At 40.2% G+C, this 21,479-nt stretch overlaps 1 protein-coding gene across 2 annotated transcripts in view; it reads right to left on the reverse strand.

Moving 5' to 3' along the window:
* Positions 1–374: 374 nt before the first annotated feature.
* The window catches only part of LOC139447275 (ankyrin repeat domain-containing protein 2-like), a 405,959-nt gene continuing 384,854 nt past the window's right edge, over positions 375–21,479 (reverse strand). For both annotated transcript variants that reach the window (XM_071228569.1, XM_071228568.1), the window contains one exon: positions 375–1,156. In XM_071228569.1, coding sequence (XP_071084670.1) covers positions 558–1,156 — 599 coding nt within the window. In that variant the 3' untranslated portion in view covers positions 375–557. The remainder of the gene's footprint in view (positions 1,157–21,479) is intronic.

Genomic DNA, 21,479 nt, shown 5'->3' on the forward strand with positions numbered 1-21,479 from the left:
CGCCGGAGTGAGATATTAGAAACGGGCGAGGTGAGGCGAAAGCATTGCCACAAGGCCGTGACGTCATCATCAGTGTGACGTCACTGTCATTGTACATTTGGCGCCACGTCAGCTGGGCGAACCTCGGCTCAGTCTGAGGTCAAAGAGTGCGGCGAGATGTAAACAAACAGTTTGTTGTCTTTGTTTCATGATTAATTACAAACTATTTACTCACAATTAACACAGATTAATATCACGAGATGAGGAGTTTACATACTAATCAAACAGCATCTATATTTACACTCTGTTAACAATTTTCTTACCTGATCATGCGAAGTTCCAAACACAACAAATGACAAAATGTCTGAAAATGTTTCCAACAAGTTTTATTTATCATCAAACACAACAAACATTCTCAGCTAATCCTGAAATATAAAGCACGACGACGTGAACGGCACACCACGTCACTGTGTGTAACAACATGTCCTCCTTCACCGTCCACACAAACAGGACACTCACTTCAGGTGACGCCACGATCCAACATTTTCTCCTGTTTACATCACGTGACAGCATGGCGGCTACAAAAGTTTCACAACTTCCTGATGTCCCTCGTCTCTCGCCACGTCGGCCGCTGTCTGACCGGCGTTGTTCCTGGCGTCGATGTCCACCACGTTCAGAGACAGCACGAACTTCACCGTCTCCACATTTCCTCTCCAACAGGCGAGGTGAAGGATGTTGTCACCGTCCTCGTCCACCCGTGACACATCAGCCCCTTCACTCACCAGGAGCTCCACCACGTCTCTGTGTCCCCTCCATGCTGCCACCATCACCGGTGTCTGGCTCCTCCCTCCTCTACTGTTGATGTCCACCACGTGCAGAGACAGCACAAACTTCACCGTCTCCACATCTCCTCCCCAACAGGCCCAGTGAAGGATGTTGTCACCGTCCTCGTCCACCAGTGACACATCAGCCCCTTCACTCACCAGGAGCTCCACCACGTCTCTGTGTCCCCCCAGTGCTGCCTCCATCACCGGTGTCCACCCGACCTCGCCTCTACTGTTGATGTCAGCCCGACCTGCTGCCAGGATCTGCTTCACGGCCGCCATGTTCCCCTCCCTGCTGGCTTCACGGAGGTCGCGGTCTGCCCGGCGGTCTCTACGTGCGGGAGTCGGTGTCGCTGTAACACAAAGTAAACTCTGTACACGTGTCCGACATCTTTATCTCACAGCTACAGTGTTCACATCTTACAGTGAGGATATAAAACACTTGATGTATTATCTAGACATGCAACATGGCTGACAACATCATGGCGACTGTAGAGGGAGTGGCAACAGCTGGTTTGTGTTTTTACCCTTTAGGTATTTACATGGTTAGAATGTTTCTGTAACATCTCACAGTTCTGGAGGGTGGTTTGCCTACTACAATGTGTCAGACACACCTCGTGTATCAGGTCTTACAGTTCTAACACAGTTGTGTGTGTCTAGAGGGTGGTTTGCCCACTACCAGACATATGACACAGTCTCCACCCACCTCGTTTATCAGGTTCTAGGGGGGTCCCAGACTTCCGTGTTTCCTCTTCCCTGCTGGTGACTGTGGAGACAAACAGGGTGGTTAGAATAGACTGAAACAGGACACATTCCTGTATACAAAAATACATACAACTAGTCAGTGGTGTTGTAATTAATTAAAGCATTATTGTATCTTTAAGATGTATTTAAAGAAATATGTATATCAACTTGCTCATTGTAATGAATATGTTTTAAATGAAGGGATATTTTCATACAAGGACAGAGCTCTCCGACACGTCTGATGACTTGGCACAATATCCTATGTGCACACTGACACTATCACCACTGGTCCACAGTATTCTCCCACCTACCGTGTAGCTCAGACTCCTGTGTCGCCCCAGGTCTCAGTGCTTTCATCTCGTTGGGGTGACTGGAGGCTGGAACACAGAATATGTCATGTAGATACTACAGCACTGTGTGGTCATCGTCAGAGACGTACATGACTTGACATGGAAACAAAAACAAGTACATGTAGTGATGGAAGCACCACCTCTGTTACTAGAAGCATAAACATATGTTGGAGTAATGAGTGTTATTATTGTCTGTGATGTTATTCGGTGGTCAAGAGATATCCTATTCTTGTGTGTGTCCTAAGGCTGCTACACTGCTGATGTCGCAGAATCAGTGACACTTATGTATTCAGAAGTAAGTCCTGTCAAAAGTGGGTAAAATCAGGAAAATGTCCCCATGCCATTTGTATCAAACAATTTCACCCACAATTACATGATATGATTTGTTACAAGACACATGCATGTTATGCGGTACCTCCACCGGGCTGGTCTGATCCCTGTAGTCTAACATTACATCATATAAATAAGTATATCTATGTTCTGTAACAAGACACATGCAAGTTGTAGCTACCTCTGCCGGGCTGGTCTGATCTCTGGGGGGTGTCTCGGCTCCCTGGCTCCCTCCCTGTATCTGTGCCAGGGGCTGAAAAACCCAAACAAACATCCACTTAAACATGTTAACAGTAATATGTTGATTAATTTACCTGGCGTTTCTTTGCACCCATAGATCTTGGAGTGATGTTTACAATAGCCTTTCAAGTAACCTATATCCCACTGCAGCAATCTTATAATTATATCTGCTGACAACGGAAGGTTATAATAATCAGTTAGGGTAAGTTTAATTGTTGTTTTTCAATATAAAGTTCAGCCAAACTAGATCACACCTTTCCCCAAGTACGAATAATTAAGTGGAGATAAAAAACATTTTAGGATTTTAATTGGAAATTAATACTAACTGAAATTGCAATATCCTTGTAAAATCTATTACTGCTCGGTCGTCTGGAGTTAACGCCCTTGTCACATTAATGTATTAATAAATGCGAGTATGGCACACACGCATGTTACCGGAATATCAAAGCAATGTTTGTACAATGGAATGTGGACATCAACATGGAAGCATTCTATAATAACATGCCGTGATATTGCTCGGGGCCACATGTAGTATGTTTTATGTGAAGTCTCACTATAATACGATTTACTTACGCGTTTGATTTCAATATTAATCACAAATAATTAAATTTTCGTTGTGTTCATTGAAATTCCTGTATTCTGATTAGCTGAATTGGTCACGTGTTATTGCATTCATTTCCCAATGAATGTAAAAAATTAAGCCACGCCCACCGAGGCGCACTATTTTTATTACTTCGGAATGTCGGAGAATCCCAATATTACAGCCGAGGGAATTCCCTTTCTGCTCACGTGTATCGTCATGCACAGGACATTTAGCGACTTTCATGCATATTCATTGCCCAAACAAACCTTTGAAACCGAAGGCCGAGAATGTATGAAACAGCAAACGCGCAGGCTTGATCGCCTATATTTTTTCTGCTCGCCTCGATTCAACTTTCATGTCTTCGGGTTTCCTTTCTAACTAGCATTACGCGGATTCATACAGTTTGCACACTGGTTTTTCGATTCATACCTCAATAAAACGAACAAAATACGCAGTCAATCCTTAATTGTTTATATAGAATTGTCATGATTTATTGCCATGTAAGTTGATATTCAGACCTGGTCGACAATATGCTTTCATCATGTATGGGTCAGTGTTTTCTCCATTGAGTTGTTAAAGTGTAAACCTCGACAGGGACATTCAAGAATTCAAGTTTGGAAAATGAAAATCTCAAAACATCACTGGATATAATACCTAGACAAGATATACTATACATTTAGGCCTACAAGCTGTTATATCCTCGTCAGTCAAATAACGTTACTTGTATTATTACGGAATTCATACACGTCTAGGCTACAAGGCCTACCATAGTGGCCGTGCGTCATGTTCGTCGTAACACATGCATATACAAATAATCTAGGCCTTACATCAAAGCTTCTAAATGTCGCCTCCTATACATGACTGAATGTATGGGTAAAGTTTAATGAAGTGAGCGATGGGAAATCCCAATTAGAAGGAAATGACCACGGCTGGTCTGGTTTAGTGTCAACAGTTTCTCAAACCATGAATTCCATTGATTACTGTCTTGTCTTGTCCGAGGAAACATACATCTAGGCAGATAACGATGTCAACACTTGGACAGAGTGATCGAGATACGAATATAATCTGGATAGACAGGCTAACATGGTCAGCAGTGCCTGTTCTCCTTGCCAAACCTGTCTACTTCTGGTACAATAATAAAGTTATATTTCCTATACGAAGATAAAATAGAACGTTAGGCCCTACTGTGTGGGCTGTCGTGAATAGACGACATTGGCCTATTGAATGATGAATCTAGTAAACATGGAGCGCTCTGGGCCTACTTACAACTGAATTTAATATTACACGTGTCGGGACAGATTATCCATATGTGTGTGTGCAGACATAAACTTGTGAATGTATTTTCTACTCTGAATAACACAAACCTCCGTGTGTAGCGACATGTACAAAAACATCTGTGTCAGTATATAAAGATGTATTTCAATAACTCTTTGATTCACGATAACAGAATCAACAAAACATTAGGTCTTAGTTGTAAAACAATCAGTTGAATGAAAATTTCGAAAACAATTATTATTAGATCTAGATTAAACATGCCTGAAAACTAATGGGTTGTGTGTGGCTTGTGGAAATCTTTACGTGTGTGTAGCCCCGGTGTCAGTTCAAACTAATGGGTTGTGTGTGGCTTGTGGACATCTTTACGTGTGTGTAGCCCCGGTGTCAGTTCAAACTAATGGGTTGTGTGTGGCTTGTGGACATCTTTACATGTGTGTAGCCCCGGTGTCAGTTCAAACTAATGGGTTGTGTGTGGCTTGTGGAAATCTTTACGTGTGTGTAGCCCCGGTGTCAGTTCAAACTAATGGGTTGTGTGTGGCTTGTGGACATCTTTACGTGTGTGTAGCCCCGGTGTCAGTTCAAACTAATGGGTTGTGTGTGGCTTGTGGACATCTTTACGTGTGTGTAGCCCCGGTGTCAGTTCAAACTAATGGGTTGTGTGTGGCTTGTGGACATCTTTACGTGTGTGTAGCTCCGGTGTCAGTTCAAACTAATGGGTTGTGTGTGGCTTGTGGAAATCTTTACGTGTGTGTAGCCCCGGTGTCAGTTCAAACTAATGGGTTGTGTGTGGCTTGTGGACATCTTTACATGTGTGTAGCCCCGGTGTCAGTTCAAACTAATGGGTTGTGTGTGGCATGTGGAAATCTTTACATGTGTGTAGCCCCGGTGTCAGTTCAAGCTTATGAAGAGTTTGGCTTGTAGAAATAGCCTAGATCAATCACAGTTCAGTGTGAAGCAAGCACCTGCTGTCTTATACCTACAATATTCATATCGTAGTCCATCAATCATGTTTTGTTTACAACCCTATCTATGTTCCTAAAGATTCTAAAAGTACAAAATACGGTGGTAAAAACACTTACCCAACAATTACGTCCTAACACAAGCGACACATCTCACTACCAGCCATGAAACGCCTTGACTGGCGATACTACGGCCGGTAAGGTGCGCGCTATATATATGACGTCACTGTGACGTGTCTTGTCAGGAGCATGGCAGAGTTTGGCGCTCGACTTACTGTGTCTTATGGTCAACAGTACAACTGCTAGACAAATGAATAAGCCCCCAATTATTAAATATCCATCCTGCCACGTCCCCTTCATACATGTGGTACAACACGATTTACAATAATCATTATTAACATAAAATTGTCAGACTATGATGTTTTTTATGATGATGATGACGGCCACGTCAACGATGATGATGATGATGATGATGATGATGTCTGAAAACACATAATTTTATGTCTACGAGATGTAATGCAATGATTCCAAAATAATCTGAACAGGAACTAAAGTTTGTTTTTATTCTCACTAAAAGAAGATATACATTATGATAAAACTATATTGATGTGAGAGAAACTAATACAGGTGACATGTAGGCGTTACGTTCGAATCACCAAGCAAGTGGTCTTGTCATGCAGACACGATTGTTACAACAACCTCACAAATGATATACTCATAAAGATTACTTTACTTTATAGTAAACCGAGACACTCTCAATACAATTTATAAGATTTTGATTTGGCCCCAATTTGTATAGGCATGTGAGTTTTAGGGTGTACAATAGATCAGAGTGATTGACTAGAAAGACTTCAGTTGGAAGCAGCTAGAAGCATTAATTACTGGGCTACCAAAATACACATGCATGCCGAGCCTCACAATATTTCAAAACTGGTTGTGAAGCTTTACAACAACTTACAAGAAAACGAAAACTCTTGTCTTTAATTAGGTTGGTTGTTGGTTTGTTGTTTAACGCCGCACTCAGCAATATTCTAGCTATATGACGGCGGAGATAAACCTACTGTGTTTTGAAATTTGATGTCCCACTGTAGAATAGATACCTCGATATTATAATTTTGAATCGAGCGCTTTAGCGTGAGGTTCCAAATTATAATAAAGAGGTATCTATTCTACAGTGGGACTACATCAAATTTCAAAACACAGTAGGTTTATCTCCATTCTACCATGACGGCAACAACGCTTTGAAAACGGCGCTCTTTTGCAACGCGTAATAACACAATCCGCAATCTTAGAATATTCTGAAAAGTGGTCACAGGTAGTTATAAATGTAGCAATTATTACAAAAGTTGAAGATTAAAAAACACCATAGTCGTGAGTAGTTCATAATAAGTGTTCAAAACACTTAGATCTAGTTTTTCAAAAGAAGTTGACAAATATAACTCCTAACTTAATCCAAAGAGAGAGAGATGTTTTAATTTCTATCAAACTGTTGCACACTGTTGAACACTGTTGACTGGCCGTCGTTTCTCGGAAATTTGTGCGAGAGGTCATTTCTTGGAAATCGAACATGCCATCATTTCTATTGTAGGGGTGACGGTTAATAGAAAAAAGGTTTTAAAATGCTAAACGAATATATTTCTACAGCAAACTTTATGAATTAACATTCCAATATACATTTAACATATCTAAGAGTTATTAGTTAGATAGCAGTTACCCCCAGAAAACAAAAATAAAATCAAAGTAAATGCCTCTCCACCCCGAACTTGGATGTGGCAGAACTTGACCTACATCACGGTTACTCACACCTCACAGCTGTCAATGGCTGACAATCATGTGTTTACATTAACTTGATCTAGTTAAAAGAAGCAAGATGACAACCCCGATCTATGATGTGGATCAACATTTACCTGTAGATTTACTGGGATTGATCGAGCCTGCAGGTACATCCATATGATTACTAATGGAACTGATTATGACTGAGTAAGACCACGTCTTTCAAAGTATATTTATTTCTTACACGTTTTTAATAGTAGTATATGTGTTATTTTAATGTTTGGCTAAATTTGTCAGCCATCGACAGCAACTGAAGGGATGATGTAAATCCGACTGGGGTCCATGCAGGTAGCAAAAGTACTGTAAGTCCCCATGGTCCCCAGCGCGGTGATCAACCTTCAGTTGGTGGCGATCTATAGCCTGTTTTTATAATGTGTTGTTAAATGATTAGTTAGTTCTCTAGTTTTACTTGTTCTCAAACTAGTTTTACGAATGTCTGTGATGTTCTAGTCATTTTACTGCTCTTTGTCAGCAGAATTTGATACAGTTTAATATATATTGTTCATATCAAATTTTGTTTCGTCACGATATGGCTGAAATATTGCCGATGTGACGTTAAACTTTAACTCACTCACTCACTCACGAGTATGACTGAACAGCCGCTGTTTAGGCTGCAGACGAGCCGTATATTTTGAAACGAGGAATCTGCATGGTGTGACCTGTCAGTTTCAGGATTTCACGGATCCAAAGCCAAATAGTGACGGAACTTAGACATTTCTGGTCCAGAAATAGTAGGTCGTGTATGATTTTCATAATTGTGCGTGTTCTGAAATGAATTTGATAAGCTGTCACTTCAGTTGGGACATTGTTTTCGTGGACTTTCGAAGGGGAGTGTTTTCCGATGCACTTTCAAATCCCCTTCTGCCAAATTCTAACGGTGGTGGTTGACGGAGATGGCAATGGATATCGATCAGGAAAAGGTTTGTAAACATCATGTTGTCATGAATAAAATGTCTTCAAACACATTTTATTATGTTACATTTCACTTTCATTGTCGGTTGTTTCAATAATGAAATTACCTGTTCGTAGGTTTCAGAAAAAAATACCAAAAAAAATGAACAATTATTATTTTCTCAACAAAATGTATTAGATATCACTCTTTCACTTATTTTGAATGTGTGAATCTTTAACTTATTTTACCTCCCCACCCTGAATTGAGAACCGTCCTAACGTGTCCCGGTTATCACTAGATCTGCACTGCACTCACAGTTATGTCTGCCAAAGAAATTGTTAACAGTAACAGTGCTGTTAAAGAATTGCAGGAAACCAGAAGACAACCCAGTACCGATGCGCAGTGTGATGCTGTTCAACATTAACACGTTGACTAACTATCCCTGCTGGTGTGATGTTTTTTTAAACAATGTTTATAATGTTAAATTTTACTTTCATTGGGTGTTTCAATGAGGAAATAGCTTAAATTGTTCCGATTCTTGTCACCATAGAACATTTCTCTAACAGTTTCATAAACATTTCATTTGTGTGCAAAAGATATGCCTTCGTTAAATCTTTTAATGTCATCATCGCAGCAGTTAGGGTTGCGGCCTAGAACGCCCCAAACATCCGATATCAAACTACCGTATTTCCTCTAGTTGACACTACGCCGTCTATTAATTTCGCGAGAGCCCTTGACTCGGCGTGTATTTGAAACCTGGCTGGTATTAGAGACCCAGCGTGTATTAGAGGAAATATTGATATGTTTTACAGTTCATATGGGGGTGATCGATCGGCAGCCATTTTCTGTGAATCGATATGTAGGCTAGCTATGTATTCATACGCACGTTTTTTATGAAAAGGCTTAATATATTTGAAAGGGGTTTCCGTAGCAAAAAAGGAAACCTCTTTTTAACCAATCAGAATCAAGCATTGACAATGTCATGGTAGAATATAAAATATTTCACAACATAGCCTGATCTTACTTGATAGTTTACAAAATTCAGGAGCTTAAAACATGCGCAATACACACACCCTTAGAAATTCTGAAAATGCCCCAATTCTCCTCATGAGACTAAAACCTTCACATGAGTCTTTTTCCCCATCTGCCAACCATACTTCTTTTTTGGACACAAAACATAATATTGTACATACTAAGCCAAGCCATAATGTTTACCGTTGGTCAGTTTAATTAGGATTGATGTGGGCTACGAATTAAAGACACAGCAGAATGTCTCAGTGGTAGAGAATGTGAAAATGCGTTCAATGTTTTCTTTGATTGGGGCTTATTAAATGAAGAAATATAATTGGTATAGTTGCAAATACCCCAACTTATATTCGCAAATACCCCAAATTATACTCGCAAATACACCAACTTATACTCGCAAATACACCAACTTATACTCGCAAATACACCAACTTACACTCGCAAATACATCAACTTATACTCGTAAAAACACCAACTTATACTCGCAAATACACCAACTTATACTCGCAAATACACCAACTTGTACTCGTCAATACACCAACTTGCACTCGCAAATACATCAACTTATACTCGCAAATACCCCAACTTATATTCGCAAATACACCAAATTACACTCGCAAATACGTCAACTTATACTCGTAAATACACCAACTTATACTCGCAAATACACCAACTTATACTCGTAAATACACAAACTTATACTCGTAAATACACCAACTTACACTCGCAAATACATCAACTTATACTCGCAAATGCATCAACTTATACTCGCAAATACACCAACTTCTACTCGCAAATACACCAACTTATACTCGTAAATACACCAACTTATACTTGCAAATACACCAACTTACACTCGCAAATACATCAACTTGTACTCGTAAATACACCAACTTACACTCGCAAATACACCAACTTATACTCGCAAATACCCCAACTTATACTCGCAAATACACCAACTTATACTCGCAAATACACCAACTTATACTCGCAAATACATCAACTTATACTCGCAAATACACCAACTTATACTCGCAAATACCCCAACTTATATTTGCAAATACACCAACTTACACACGCAAATACATCAACTTATACTCGCAAATACACCAACTTACACTCGCAAATGCATCAACTTATACTCGCAAATACATCAACTTATACTCGCAAATACATTAACTTATACTCTTAAATACACCAACTTATACTCGCAAATACACCAACTTACACTCGCAAATACATCAACTTATACTCTTAAATACACCAACTTATACTCGCAAATACACCAACTTATACTCGTAAATACACCAACTTGTACTCGTAAATACACCAACTTACACTCGCAAATACATCAACTTATACTCGCAAATACCCCAACTTATACTCGCAAATACACCAACTTATACTCGCAAATACACCAACTTAAACTAGCAAATACACCAACTTATACTCGCAAATACACCAACTTACACTCGCAAATACATAAACTTATACTCGCAAATACACCAACTTATACTCGTAAATACACCAACTTATATTCGCAAATACACCAACTTACACACGCAAATACATCAACTTATACTCGTAAATACACCAACTTATACTCGCAAATACCCCAACTTATATTTGCAAATACACCAACTTACACTCGCAAATGCATCAACTTATACTCGCAAATACATCAACTTATACTCGCAAATACATTAACTTATACTCGCAAATACACCAACTTATACTCGCAAATACACCAACTTACACTCGCAAATACATCAACTTATACTCTTAAATACACCAACTTATACTTACAAATACACCAACTTATACTCGTAAATACACCAACTTATACTCGTAAATACACCAACTTACACTCGCAAATACATCAACTTATACTCGCAAATACACCAACTTATACTCGCAAATACACCAACTTATACTCGCAAGTACACCAACTTAAACTAGCAAATACACCAACTTATACTCGTAAATACACCAACTTATACTTGCAAATACACCAATTTACGCATGCAAATACATCAACTTATACTCGTAAATACACCAACTTATACTCGCAAATACACCAACTTATACTTGCAAATACACCAACTTATACTCGTAAATACACCAACTTATACTCGCAAATACACCAACTTATACTTGCAAATACACAAACTTATACTTGCAAATACACCAACTTATACTCGTAAATACACCAACTTATACTCGTAAATACACCAACTTATACTCGTAAATACACCAACTTATACTCGTAAATACACCAACTTATACTCGTATATACACCAACTCATACTCGCAAATACACCAACTTATAATCGCAAATACACCAACTTATACTCGTAAATACACCAACTTATACTCGCAAATACACCAACTTATACTCGCAAATACACCAACTTATAATCGTAAATACACCAACTTATGCTCGTAAATACACCAACTTATACTCGTAAATACACCAACTTATACTCGTAAATACACCAACTTATACTCGTAAATACACCAACTTATACTCGTAAATACACCAACTCATACTCGCAAATACACCAACTTATACTCGTAAATACATCAACTTATACTCGTAAATACACCAACTTATACTCACAAATACACCAACTTATACTCGCAAATACACCAACTGATCTCAATCTGATAGTTAATGGAAATGGGGATCTACCAGAACAAGATAACATAAACACATTCAATGGGTGATGACAGATATTATTTGTAATTCTTTTTAAAATAATGTTTCCGACTACGTAAACAATTAAAAATAAAAACGAAATAGGTAAGTGGATTTTATGAAATCTTATATTTGCCGAAAATCGTTAAATTTTCATTTCATTAGTCCTTAATCTGGACGTTATGAATGTTTTAGCTCATATTATTTTTATTGAAAACAAACTTTATTAAGTTGTTAATGAAGTATTTAAATAATGTAATACACATAACTTTCATATTTATGAACAATAGGATTAATTAGACCTTTCAAATAGTGTATGGTCAAACATGTAGTAGCAAAGATGTTTCACAAGCAGATAATTTCCTTGATAAATGTTGGCTTCATGTATCACACAAAACTATCTGGGAACTTGGTGTCACAGCAGTAATCTTCTGATTGGCTGGTGTTGAAAGAGTAAACGTCGCCCACTGCTGCCAAAAAAGCAGTGTCTTTCATTCATTTCCACCCATGACATGAATATTGTTATACTGCCATTTGTGCACAAGCTAAGTGTCAGGGATATAATAAAATGTTTTTGAAAAATTGAGTTATTTTACTTTCGTTACTCCAGGATATTTTTTTTCATACCAACCTAACATTTTAGGACAAAATATAAGTAAAAAAATGTGAGAGGTTTTTTTTTCCAAATTGGCCTACCTCACTTTTGAAATGAGTTTGAAATCCGTAAACCAAGAAATTAGCCTTAGTCGCCTCTCACGACCGGCACAAGTAGGCAATTGACCAATGCACTTAGTCGCCTCTCACGACTGGAACAGGTTGATAGGCTGTTGACCAATGCACTAAGTCGCCTCTCATGACCGGCACAAGTAGGCAATTGACCAATACACTTAGTCGCCTCTCACGACTGGAACAGGTTGATAGGCTGTTGACCAATGCACTTAGTCGCCTCTCACGACCGGAACAGGTTGATAGGCTATTGACCAATGCACTAAGTCGCCTCTCACGACCGGCACAGGTTGATAGGCTGTTGACCAATGCACTTAGTCGCCTCTCACGACTGGCACAGGTTGATAGGCTATTGACCAATGCACTAAGTCGCCTCTCACGACTGGAACAGGTTGATAGGCTATTGACCAATGCACTCAGTCGCCTCTCACGACCGGCACAGGTAGGCTATTGACCAATGCACTAAGTCGCCTCTCACGACTGGCACAGGTTGATAGGCTGTTGACCAATGCACTTAGTCGTCTCTCACGACCGGAACAGGTTGATAGGCTATTGACCAATGCACTCAGTCGCCTCTCACGACCGGCACAGGTAGGCTGTTGACCAATGCACTAAGTCGCCTCTCACGACCAGCACAGGTTGATAGGCTATTGACCAATGCACTAAGTCGCCTCTCACGACTGGCACAGGTTGATAGGCTATTGACCAATGCACTTAGTCGCCTCTGACTGGTAAACAGTTGCAGAATATTATTATTCAAGGAAACAGACTGAAATATGGAAATATATTACAACAGACATTTTCGAAAAAAAACGCCCGTTGAAGTAAAAAGTATTAAGTTTCTCAACTCATGTACGAAGTAGTTTAAATACTCGTGAAGACATCTTTTAAGGTTCGAGACTCGGGTGTGTTGTCAGAACCCATACTGCCGAATCGTTTTCTTCAACATGCCGTCGGTTGTCTGCCATCTTACCTGTCGTAAACCCCTAAAGGGTCATTTACACGACACAACTAGTTGGTACACCTGGGTGTATGCGATTAGTTGCACGAACTGAAGTTGTATACTATTCGGCATTCACATGGGGCGAGTTGCATAAGCTCGGAGCTCGGATCCTGCGAGGTCTCTGACTCAATGCTTGGAAGCGTCATTTATTACATTACCGGTAGAACCTTGGTTGCCGAGTTAATTGTCAGACACACATTTTTATGAGTACTGATGAATGAGTGGTGTATGAGAATTGCTGTCGCGCGGCTCTGGCTCTGCTTGACTTTGCAATTTGACGGACATGTATAGTGTTGAATTGTCTACCCGGTGGTGTAAAATTGAAGACTGGTTTGAAAATCAGAAAGTTCTAAATGACCAGTAAATGTTGTCTGTTTTGCAAGCGAAGAAAACTCTAAAATGTAGTCATTTTTATCGTACATAGATAAAGTACCGTGCAACGAAAGGTTTGATTGCTTTATGCACACTGTGAGCGAACAATATACTGCCTTATATCTGAACAACATTACAACACGTACATTAGAACTGTGTGGTTACGTAGAACGTGACACATTCAATACCACAACTTACCTGTTGAATGTAGCAGTAACATATTTTCCACTATGACGTCAAAACACGGCGATGGGGGCACGGGTGGCCCAGTCGTCTAAGGCGCCGCGATTCGCTGTGCAGAGTTGCGTCCCTTGGGCACGCCAGAAACCTATGATTATGGGTTCGAATCCCGGTTCGCCCCGATTATGTTTCTAGGTTTGTCAGCTCCATTCCCGTGCTCGTGGGTTTCACCGAAGTGGTAAACGTCTGAGACCTGCATTACTTCGGACTTTCCTCCCACTTTAAGCTGACACGCCGTGATATAACTGGAATACTGTTAAAAGCGGCGTTAAACTCACTCACTCACTCAAAACACGGCGAAGAGGTCAACACACATGCTCACAGAAAAAGGGGCATAACTCCGCCAAGCTTAACATTTATAGTTGAATTTGTAAAAGCGCTAGTGAGAAAAAACCCGAGCTTCGGATTTTTTATTTTCATCCAAAACCGACGGGGAGTGTTTTAACTGTCATATCAGCCGTCTAAATACAAGAAATACAAGGAAAAAAATAAGCGTCGGGAGACCTGACAGGGAAACAATAGCCTGGCGGTAAAAAACGAATTCGTGGACAGCGAGTGTAAAACAGAACACGAGAAGCATGTCTGAACTGAACACCCTTTCATCACCGACCCCGAGTTTACATTTCTAACCAAAGACGAGGGACAGTGGTTCATCTGTCTTAAATGTCGAAACAAAAATCTGCCCGAAGAATTTTATGTATCCAACACGCGTTCCATGAACCTTAGGAAACGGCCGTAAACTATATCTTGCTGGCATACTTGAGGAAGAGATTCTGTGGATTAACAGCGACTCTGTCGCCGCGTGGTTCACTCCCGTGGTTACAGATACGAAGGTTGCAGGTCCGATTGTTGTGACTGTGACCGCAAAATCGTAATGTGTGTTATATGGATTGGATTAAAATGCAAAATACAGGTTCGATCCCTGTGACTGTGACCGCACAATTGTAATGTGTGTTATATGGATTGGATTAAAATGCAAAATACAGGTTCGATCCCTGTGACTGTGACCGCACAATTGTAATGTGTGGTATATGGATTGGATTAAAATGCAATATACAAGTCCAATCCATGTGACTGTGACCGCACATGTGTAATGTGTGTTATATGGATTGGATAAAAATGCAAACTACATCTCTAGGACAGAGAGTTTCTCTATAGAACACCACGTGGAGAGAGAGACCTTTTTGTATAATGTTCCTGGATTGAGGGACGAGTGATAGAAAGTACCTGGAGTATTCTGTACAATCTACTTCGGTAGCCTGGGGACTAGGTTATCCTGAGAAGAACCTCTAATAATGATAGAACGACGTCACTTGAGATTTATAGGGGTCACGCAATACAATCCATTATTTCTTTGTTCAGGTGTAACCAAACTGTTCCAACACAACTATAGATATTGACACTCTGAGTTTTACATCGACTGTTTGTCATCCAAAAGGTCCTGACCTGTCTCAATTTTGGTCGTAAATTTAGCGCTGAGACGTGGTCACGTGGTTGAGAGCGCACCCCAACGGTGTAAAATGGTGGTCCTAAAATCAATCACTAGACAAATTATCCTGGTTTCATTTTTGGTTTTGTTCGCTTGTTTGTTGTTTTACGCCGCACTCAGCAATAATTCAGCAATATGACGGCATGTCATGAATATTCTGATATGGACCAGATGATCCAGTGATTGACACATGTATCGACGCAAATGAAATACAATGACATGCATTACCGAGTCACCAATCATGACCACTGATCCCGTTACTAGTCGCCTGTTACAACAAGTGTGGCTTGCTGAAGGCCAATTTTCTCCCGGGTCTTTACGGGTGTGTTTGGTTTCGAATCATGGCAAATTAAGTCCTGTGTGAATTTGACCAATAAGGAAACCATTCACGGTAACAGCTGTGTATTTATATGACTGTAAAGATGCCCCTAACAACGAGGTCATAAATCCTGCAACATTGTAAGAGTTTATATGAAACAACCCCATAGTTTTAGCAACACATGATTATGAGAGCGCAAACATTTTCCTATCCAAGTTTAGGCAAAGCACCACACACCACACTGGCTATTGTGAAATTTTGAGTGAAGACTCAAGCTTACTACATCGTTCGACCAAAACATGAAGTACGGTATGATATGACAGCAGCCGACCCGATCATCAGCAACATGACAGCAGTCTACCTGATCATCATCAGCATGAGAGCAGTCTATCCGAACATTAGCAACATGACAGCAGTCTACCCGATCATCAGCAACATGACAGCAGCCGACCCGGTCATCAGCAACATGACAGCAGCTGACTCAATCATCAGCAACATGACAGCAGCTTACTCAATCATCAGCAACATGACAGCAGCTGACCCAATCATCAGGAACATGACAGCAGCTGACGCAATCATCAGCAACGTGACAGCAGCTGACTTAATCATCAGTAACATGACAGCAGCTGACCCAATCATCAGCAACATGACAGCAGCAAATCCGGTCATCAGCAATGTGACAGCAGCTGACGCAATCATCAGCAACATGACAGCAGCTGACTCAATCATCAGCAACATGACAGCAGTCTACCCGATCATCAGCAACATGACAGCAGCCTACCAGATCATCAGCAACGTGAAAGCAGCTGACTCAATCATCAGCAACATGACAGCAGCCTACCCAATCATCAGCAACATGACAGCAGCTAAAGCAATCATCAGCAACGTGACAACAGCTGACTCAATCATCAGCAACATGACAGCAGCTGACCCAATCATCAGGAACATGACAGCAGCTGACCCGGTCATCAGCAACGTGACAGCAGCTAAAGCAATCATCAGCAACATGACAGCAGCCGTCACAGTTATCAGCAACATGACAGCAGCTGACTCAATCATCAGCAACATGATAGCAGCTGACCCGGTGATCAGCAACGTGACAGCAGCTGACCTGATCATCAGCAACATGACAGCAGCTGACCCAATCATTAGGAACATGACAGCAGCCGACCCGGTCATCAGCAACGTGACAGCAGTCTACCCGGTCATCAGCAACGTGACAGCAGCTGACCCGATTTTCCAAAACATGACAGCAGCCGACCCAGTCATCAGCAACATGACAGCAGCTGACCCAATCATCAGCAACATGACAGCAGCTGACTCAATCATCAGCAACATGACAGCAGCTGACCCAATCATCAGCAACGTGACAAGAGCTGACTCAGTCATCAGCAACATGACAGCAGCTGACCCAATCATCAGCAATATGACGGCAGCTGACTCAATCATCAGCAACATGACAGCAGCCGTCCCAGTTATCAGCAACATGACAGCAGCTGACTCAATCATCAGAAACATGACAGCAGCTGACCCGGTCATCAGCAACGTGACAGCAGGTGACCTGATCATCAGCATCATGACAGCAGCTGACCCAATCATTAGAAACATGACAGCAGCCGACCCGGTCATCAGCAACGTGACAGCAGTCTACCCGGTCATCAGCAACGTGACAGCAGCTGACCCAATTTTCCAAAACATGACAGCAGCCGACCCAGTCATCAGCAACATGACAGCAGCTGACCCAATCATCAGCAACATGACAGCAGCTGACTCAATCATCAGCAACATGACAGCAGCTGACCCAATCATCAGCAACGTGACAACAGCTGACTCAATCATCAGCAACATGACAGCAGCTGACCCAATCATCAGGAACATGACAGCAGCTGACGCAATCATCAGCAACATGACAGCAGCTGACTTAATCATCAGTAACATGACAGCAGCTGACCCAATCATCAGCAAAATGACAGCAGCAAATCCGGTCATCAGCAATGTGACAGCAGCTGACGCAATCATCAGCAACATGACAGCAGCTGACTCAATCATCAGCAACATGACAGCAGTCTACCCGATCATCAGCAACATGACAGCAGCCTACCAGATCATCAGCAACGTGAAAGCAGCTGACTCAATCATCAGCAACATGACAGCAGCTGACCCAATCATCAGCAACGTGACAGCAGCTGACCCAATCATCAGGAACATGACAGCAGCTGACCCGGTTATCAGCAACGTGACAGGAACTGACCCAATCATCAGGAACATGACAGCAGCTGACCCGGTCATCAGCAACGTGACAGCAGCCGACCCGGTCATCACCAACGTGACAGCAGCTGACTCAATCATCAGCAACATGACAGCAGCCGTCCCAGTTATCAGCAACATGACAGCAGCTGACCCAATCATCAGCAACATGACAGCAGCCATCCCAGGTATCAGCAACATGACAGCAGCTGACTCAATCATCAGCAACATGACAGCAGCTGACCCAGTTATCAGCAACATGACAGCAGCTGACTCAATCATCAGGAACATGACAGCAGCTGACCCAGTCATCAGCAACGTGACAGCAGCTGACTCAATCATCAGCAACATGACAGCAGCTGACCCAGTCATCAGCAACGTGACAGCAGCTGACCCAATCATCAGCAACATGACAGCAGCTGACTCAATCATCAGCAACAAGACAGCAGCTGACCCAATCATCAGGAACATGACAGCAGCCGACCCAGTCATCAGCAACGTGACAGCAGCTGACTCAATCATCAGCAACATGACAGCATCCGACTCCATAATCAGCAACATGACAGCAGCCGTCCCAGTTATCAGCAACATGACAGCAGCTGACTCAATCATCAGCAACATGTACAAATACATCTGTGTACAGTATCTATATAGTGACATGTACAATTACATTTGTGTACAGTATCTATATAGTGACATGTACAAATACATCTGTGTACAGTATCAATACAGCGACATGTACAAATACATCTGTGTACAGTATCTATATAGTGACATGTACAATTACATTTGTGTACAGTATCTATATAGTGACATGTACAAATACATCTGTGTACAGTATCAATACAGCGACATGTACAAATACACCTGTGTACAGTATCTATATAGTGACATGTACAAATACATCTGTGTACAGCATCTATATAGTGACATGTACAAATACACCTGTGTACAGTATCTATATAGTGACATGTACAAATACATCTGTGTACAGCATCTATATAGCGACATGTACAAATACACCTGTGTACAGTATCTATATAGCGACATGTACAAATACATCTGTGTACAGCATCTATATAGCTACATGTACAAATACATCTGTGTACAGTATCTATATAGCTACATGTACAAATACATCTGTGTACAGTATCTATATAGTGACATGTACAAATACACCTGTGTACAGTATCTATATAGCGACAGGTACAAATACACCTGTGTACAGTATCTATATAGCGACATGTACAAATACATCTGTGTACAGTATCTATATAGCGACATGTACAAATACATCAATGTACAGTATCTATATAGCGACATGTACAAATACATCTGTGTACAGTATCTATATAGCGACATGTACAAATACATCTGTGTACAGTATCTATATAGCGACATGTACAAATACATCTGTGTACAGTATCTATATAGCGACATGTACAAATACATCTGTGTACAGTATCTATATAGTGACATGTACAAATACATCTGTGTACAGTATCTATATAGTGACATGTACAAATACATCTGTGTACAGTATCTATATAGCGACATGTACAAATACATCTGTGAACAGTATCTATATAGCGACATGTACAAATACATCTGTGTACAGTATCTATATAGTGACATGTACAAGTACATCTGTGTACAGTATCGATATAGTGACATGTACAAATACATCTGTGTACAGTATCTATATAGAGACATGTACAAATACATCTGTGTACAGTATCTATATAGTGACATGTACAAATACATCTGTGTACAGTATCTATATAGTGACATGTACAAATACATCTGTGTACAGTATCTATATAGCGACATGTACAAATACATCTGTGTACAGTATCTATATAGCGACATGTACAAATACATCTGTGTAAAGTATCTATATAGCGACATGTACAAATACATCTGTGTACAGTTCCTATATAGTGACATGTACAAATACATCTGTGTACAGTATCTATATAGCGACATGTACAAATACATCTGTGTACAGTATCTATATAGCGACATGTACAAATACATCTGTGTACAGTATCTATATAGTGACATGTACAAATACATCTGTGTACAGTATCTATATAGTGACATGTACAAATACATCTGTGTACAGTATCTATATAGCGACATGTACAAATACATCTGTGTACAGTATCTATATAGCGACATGTACAAATACATCTGTGTACAGTATCTATATAGCGACATGTACAAATACATCTGTGTACAGTATCTATATAGCGACATCTACAAATACATCTGTGTACAGTATCTATATAGTGACATGTACAAATACATCTGTGTACAGTATCTATATAGCAACATGTACAAATACGTCTGTGTACAGTATCTATATAGTGACATGTACAAATACATCTGTGTACAGTATCTATATAGCGACATGTACAAATACATCAGTGTACAGTATCTATATAGCGACATGTACAAATACATCTGTGTACAGTATCTATATAGCGACATGTACAAATACATCTGTGTAGATTATCTATATAGCGACATGTACAAATACATCTGTGTACAGTATCTATATAGCGACATGTACAAATACATCTGCATACAATATCTATATAGTGACATGTACAAATACACCTGTGTACAGTATCTATATAGCGACATGTACAAATACATCTGTGTACAGCATCTATATAGTGACATGTACAAATACATCTGTGTACAGTATCTATATAGCGACATGTACAAATACATCTGTGTACAGTATCTATATAGTGACATGTACAAATACATCTGTGTACAGTATCTATATAGTGACATGTACAAATACATCTGTGTACAGTATCTATATAGTGACATGTACAAATACATCTGTGTACAGTATCTATATAGTGACATGTACAAATACATCTGTGTACAGTATCTATATAGTGACATGTACAAATACATCTGTGTATAGTATCTGTATAGTGACATGTACAAATACATCTGTGTACAGTATCTATATAGTGACATGTACAAATACATCTGTGTACAGTATCTATATAGTGACATGTACAAATACATCTGTGTACAGTATCTATATAGCTACATGTACAAATACATCTGTGTACAGTATCTATATAGTGACATGTACAAATACATCTGTGTACAGTATCTATATAGTGACATGTACAAATACATCTGTGTACAGTATCTATATAGTGACATGTACAAATACATCTGTGTACAGTATCTATATAGCGACATGTACAAATACATCTGTGTACAGTATCTATATAGCGACATGTACAAATACATCTGTGTACAGTATCTATATAGTGACATGTACAAATACATCTGTGTACAGTATCTATATAGCGACA

This window comes from Haliotis cracherodii, unplaced genomic scaffold (assembly GCF_022045235.1).
Source record: "Haliotis cracherodii isolate W230 unplaced genomic scaffold, xgHalCrac1.p SCAF_7, whole genome shotgun sequence".
NCBI classification, from domain to species: Eukaryota; Metazoa; Mollusca; class Gastropoda; order Lepetellida; family Haliotidae; genus Haliotis; species Haliotis cracherodii.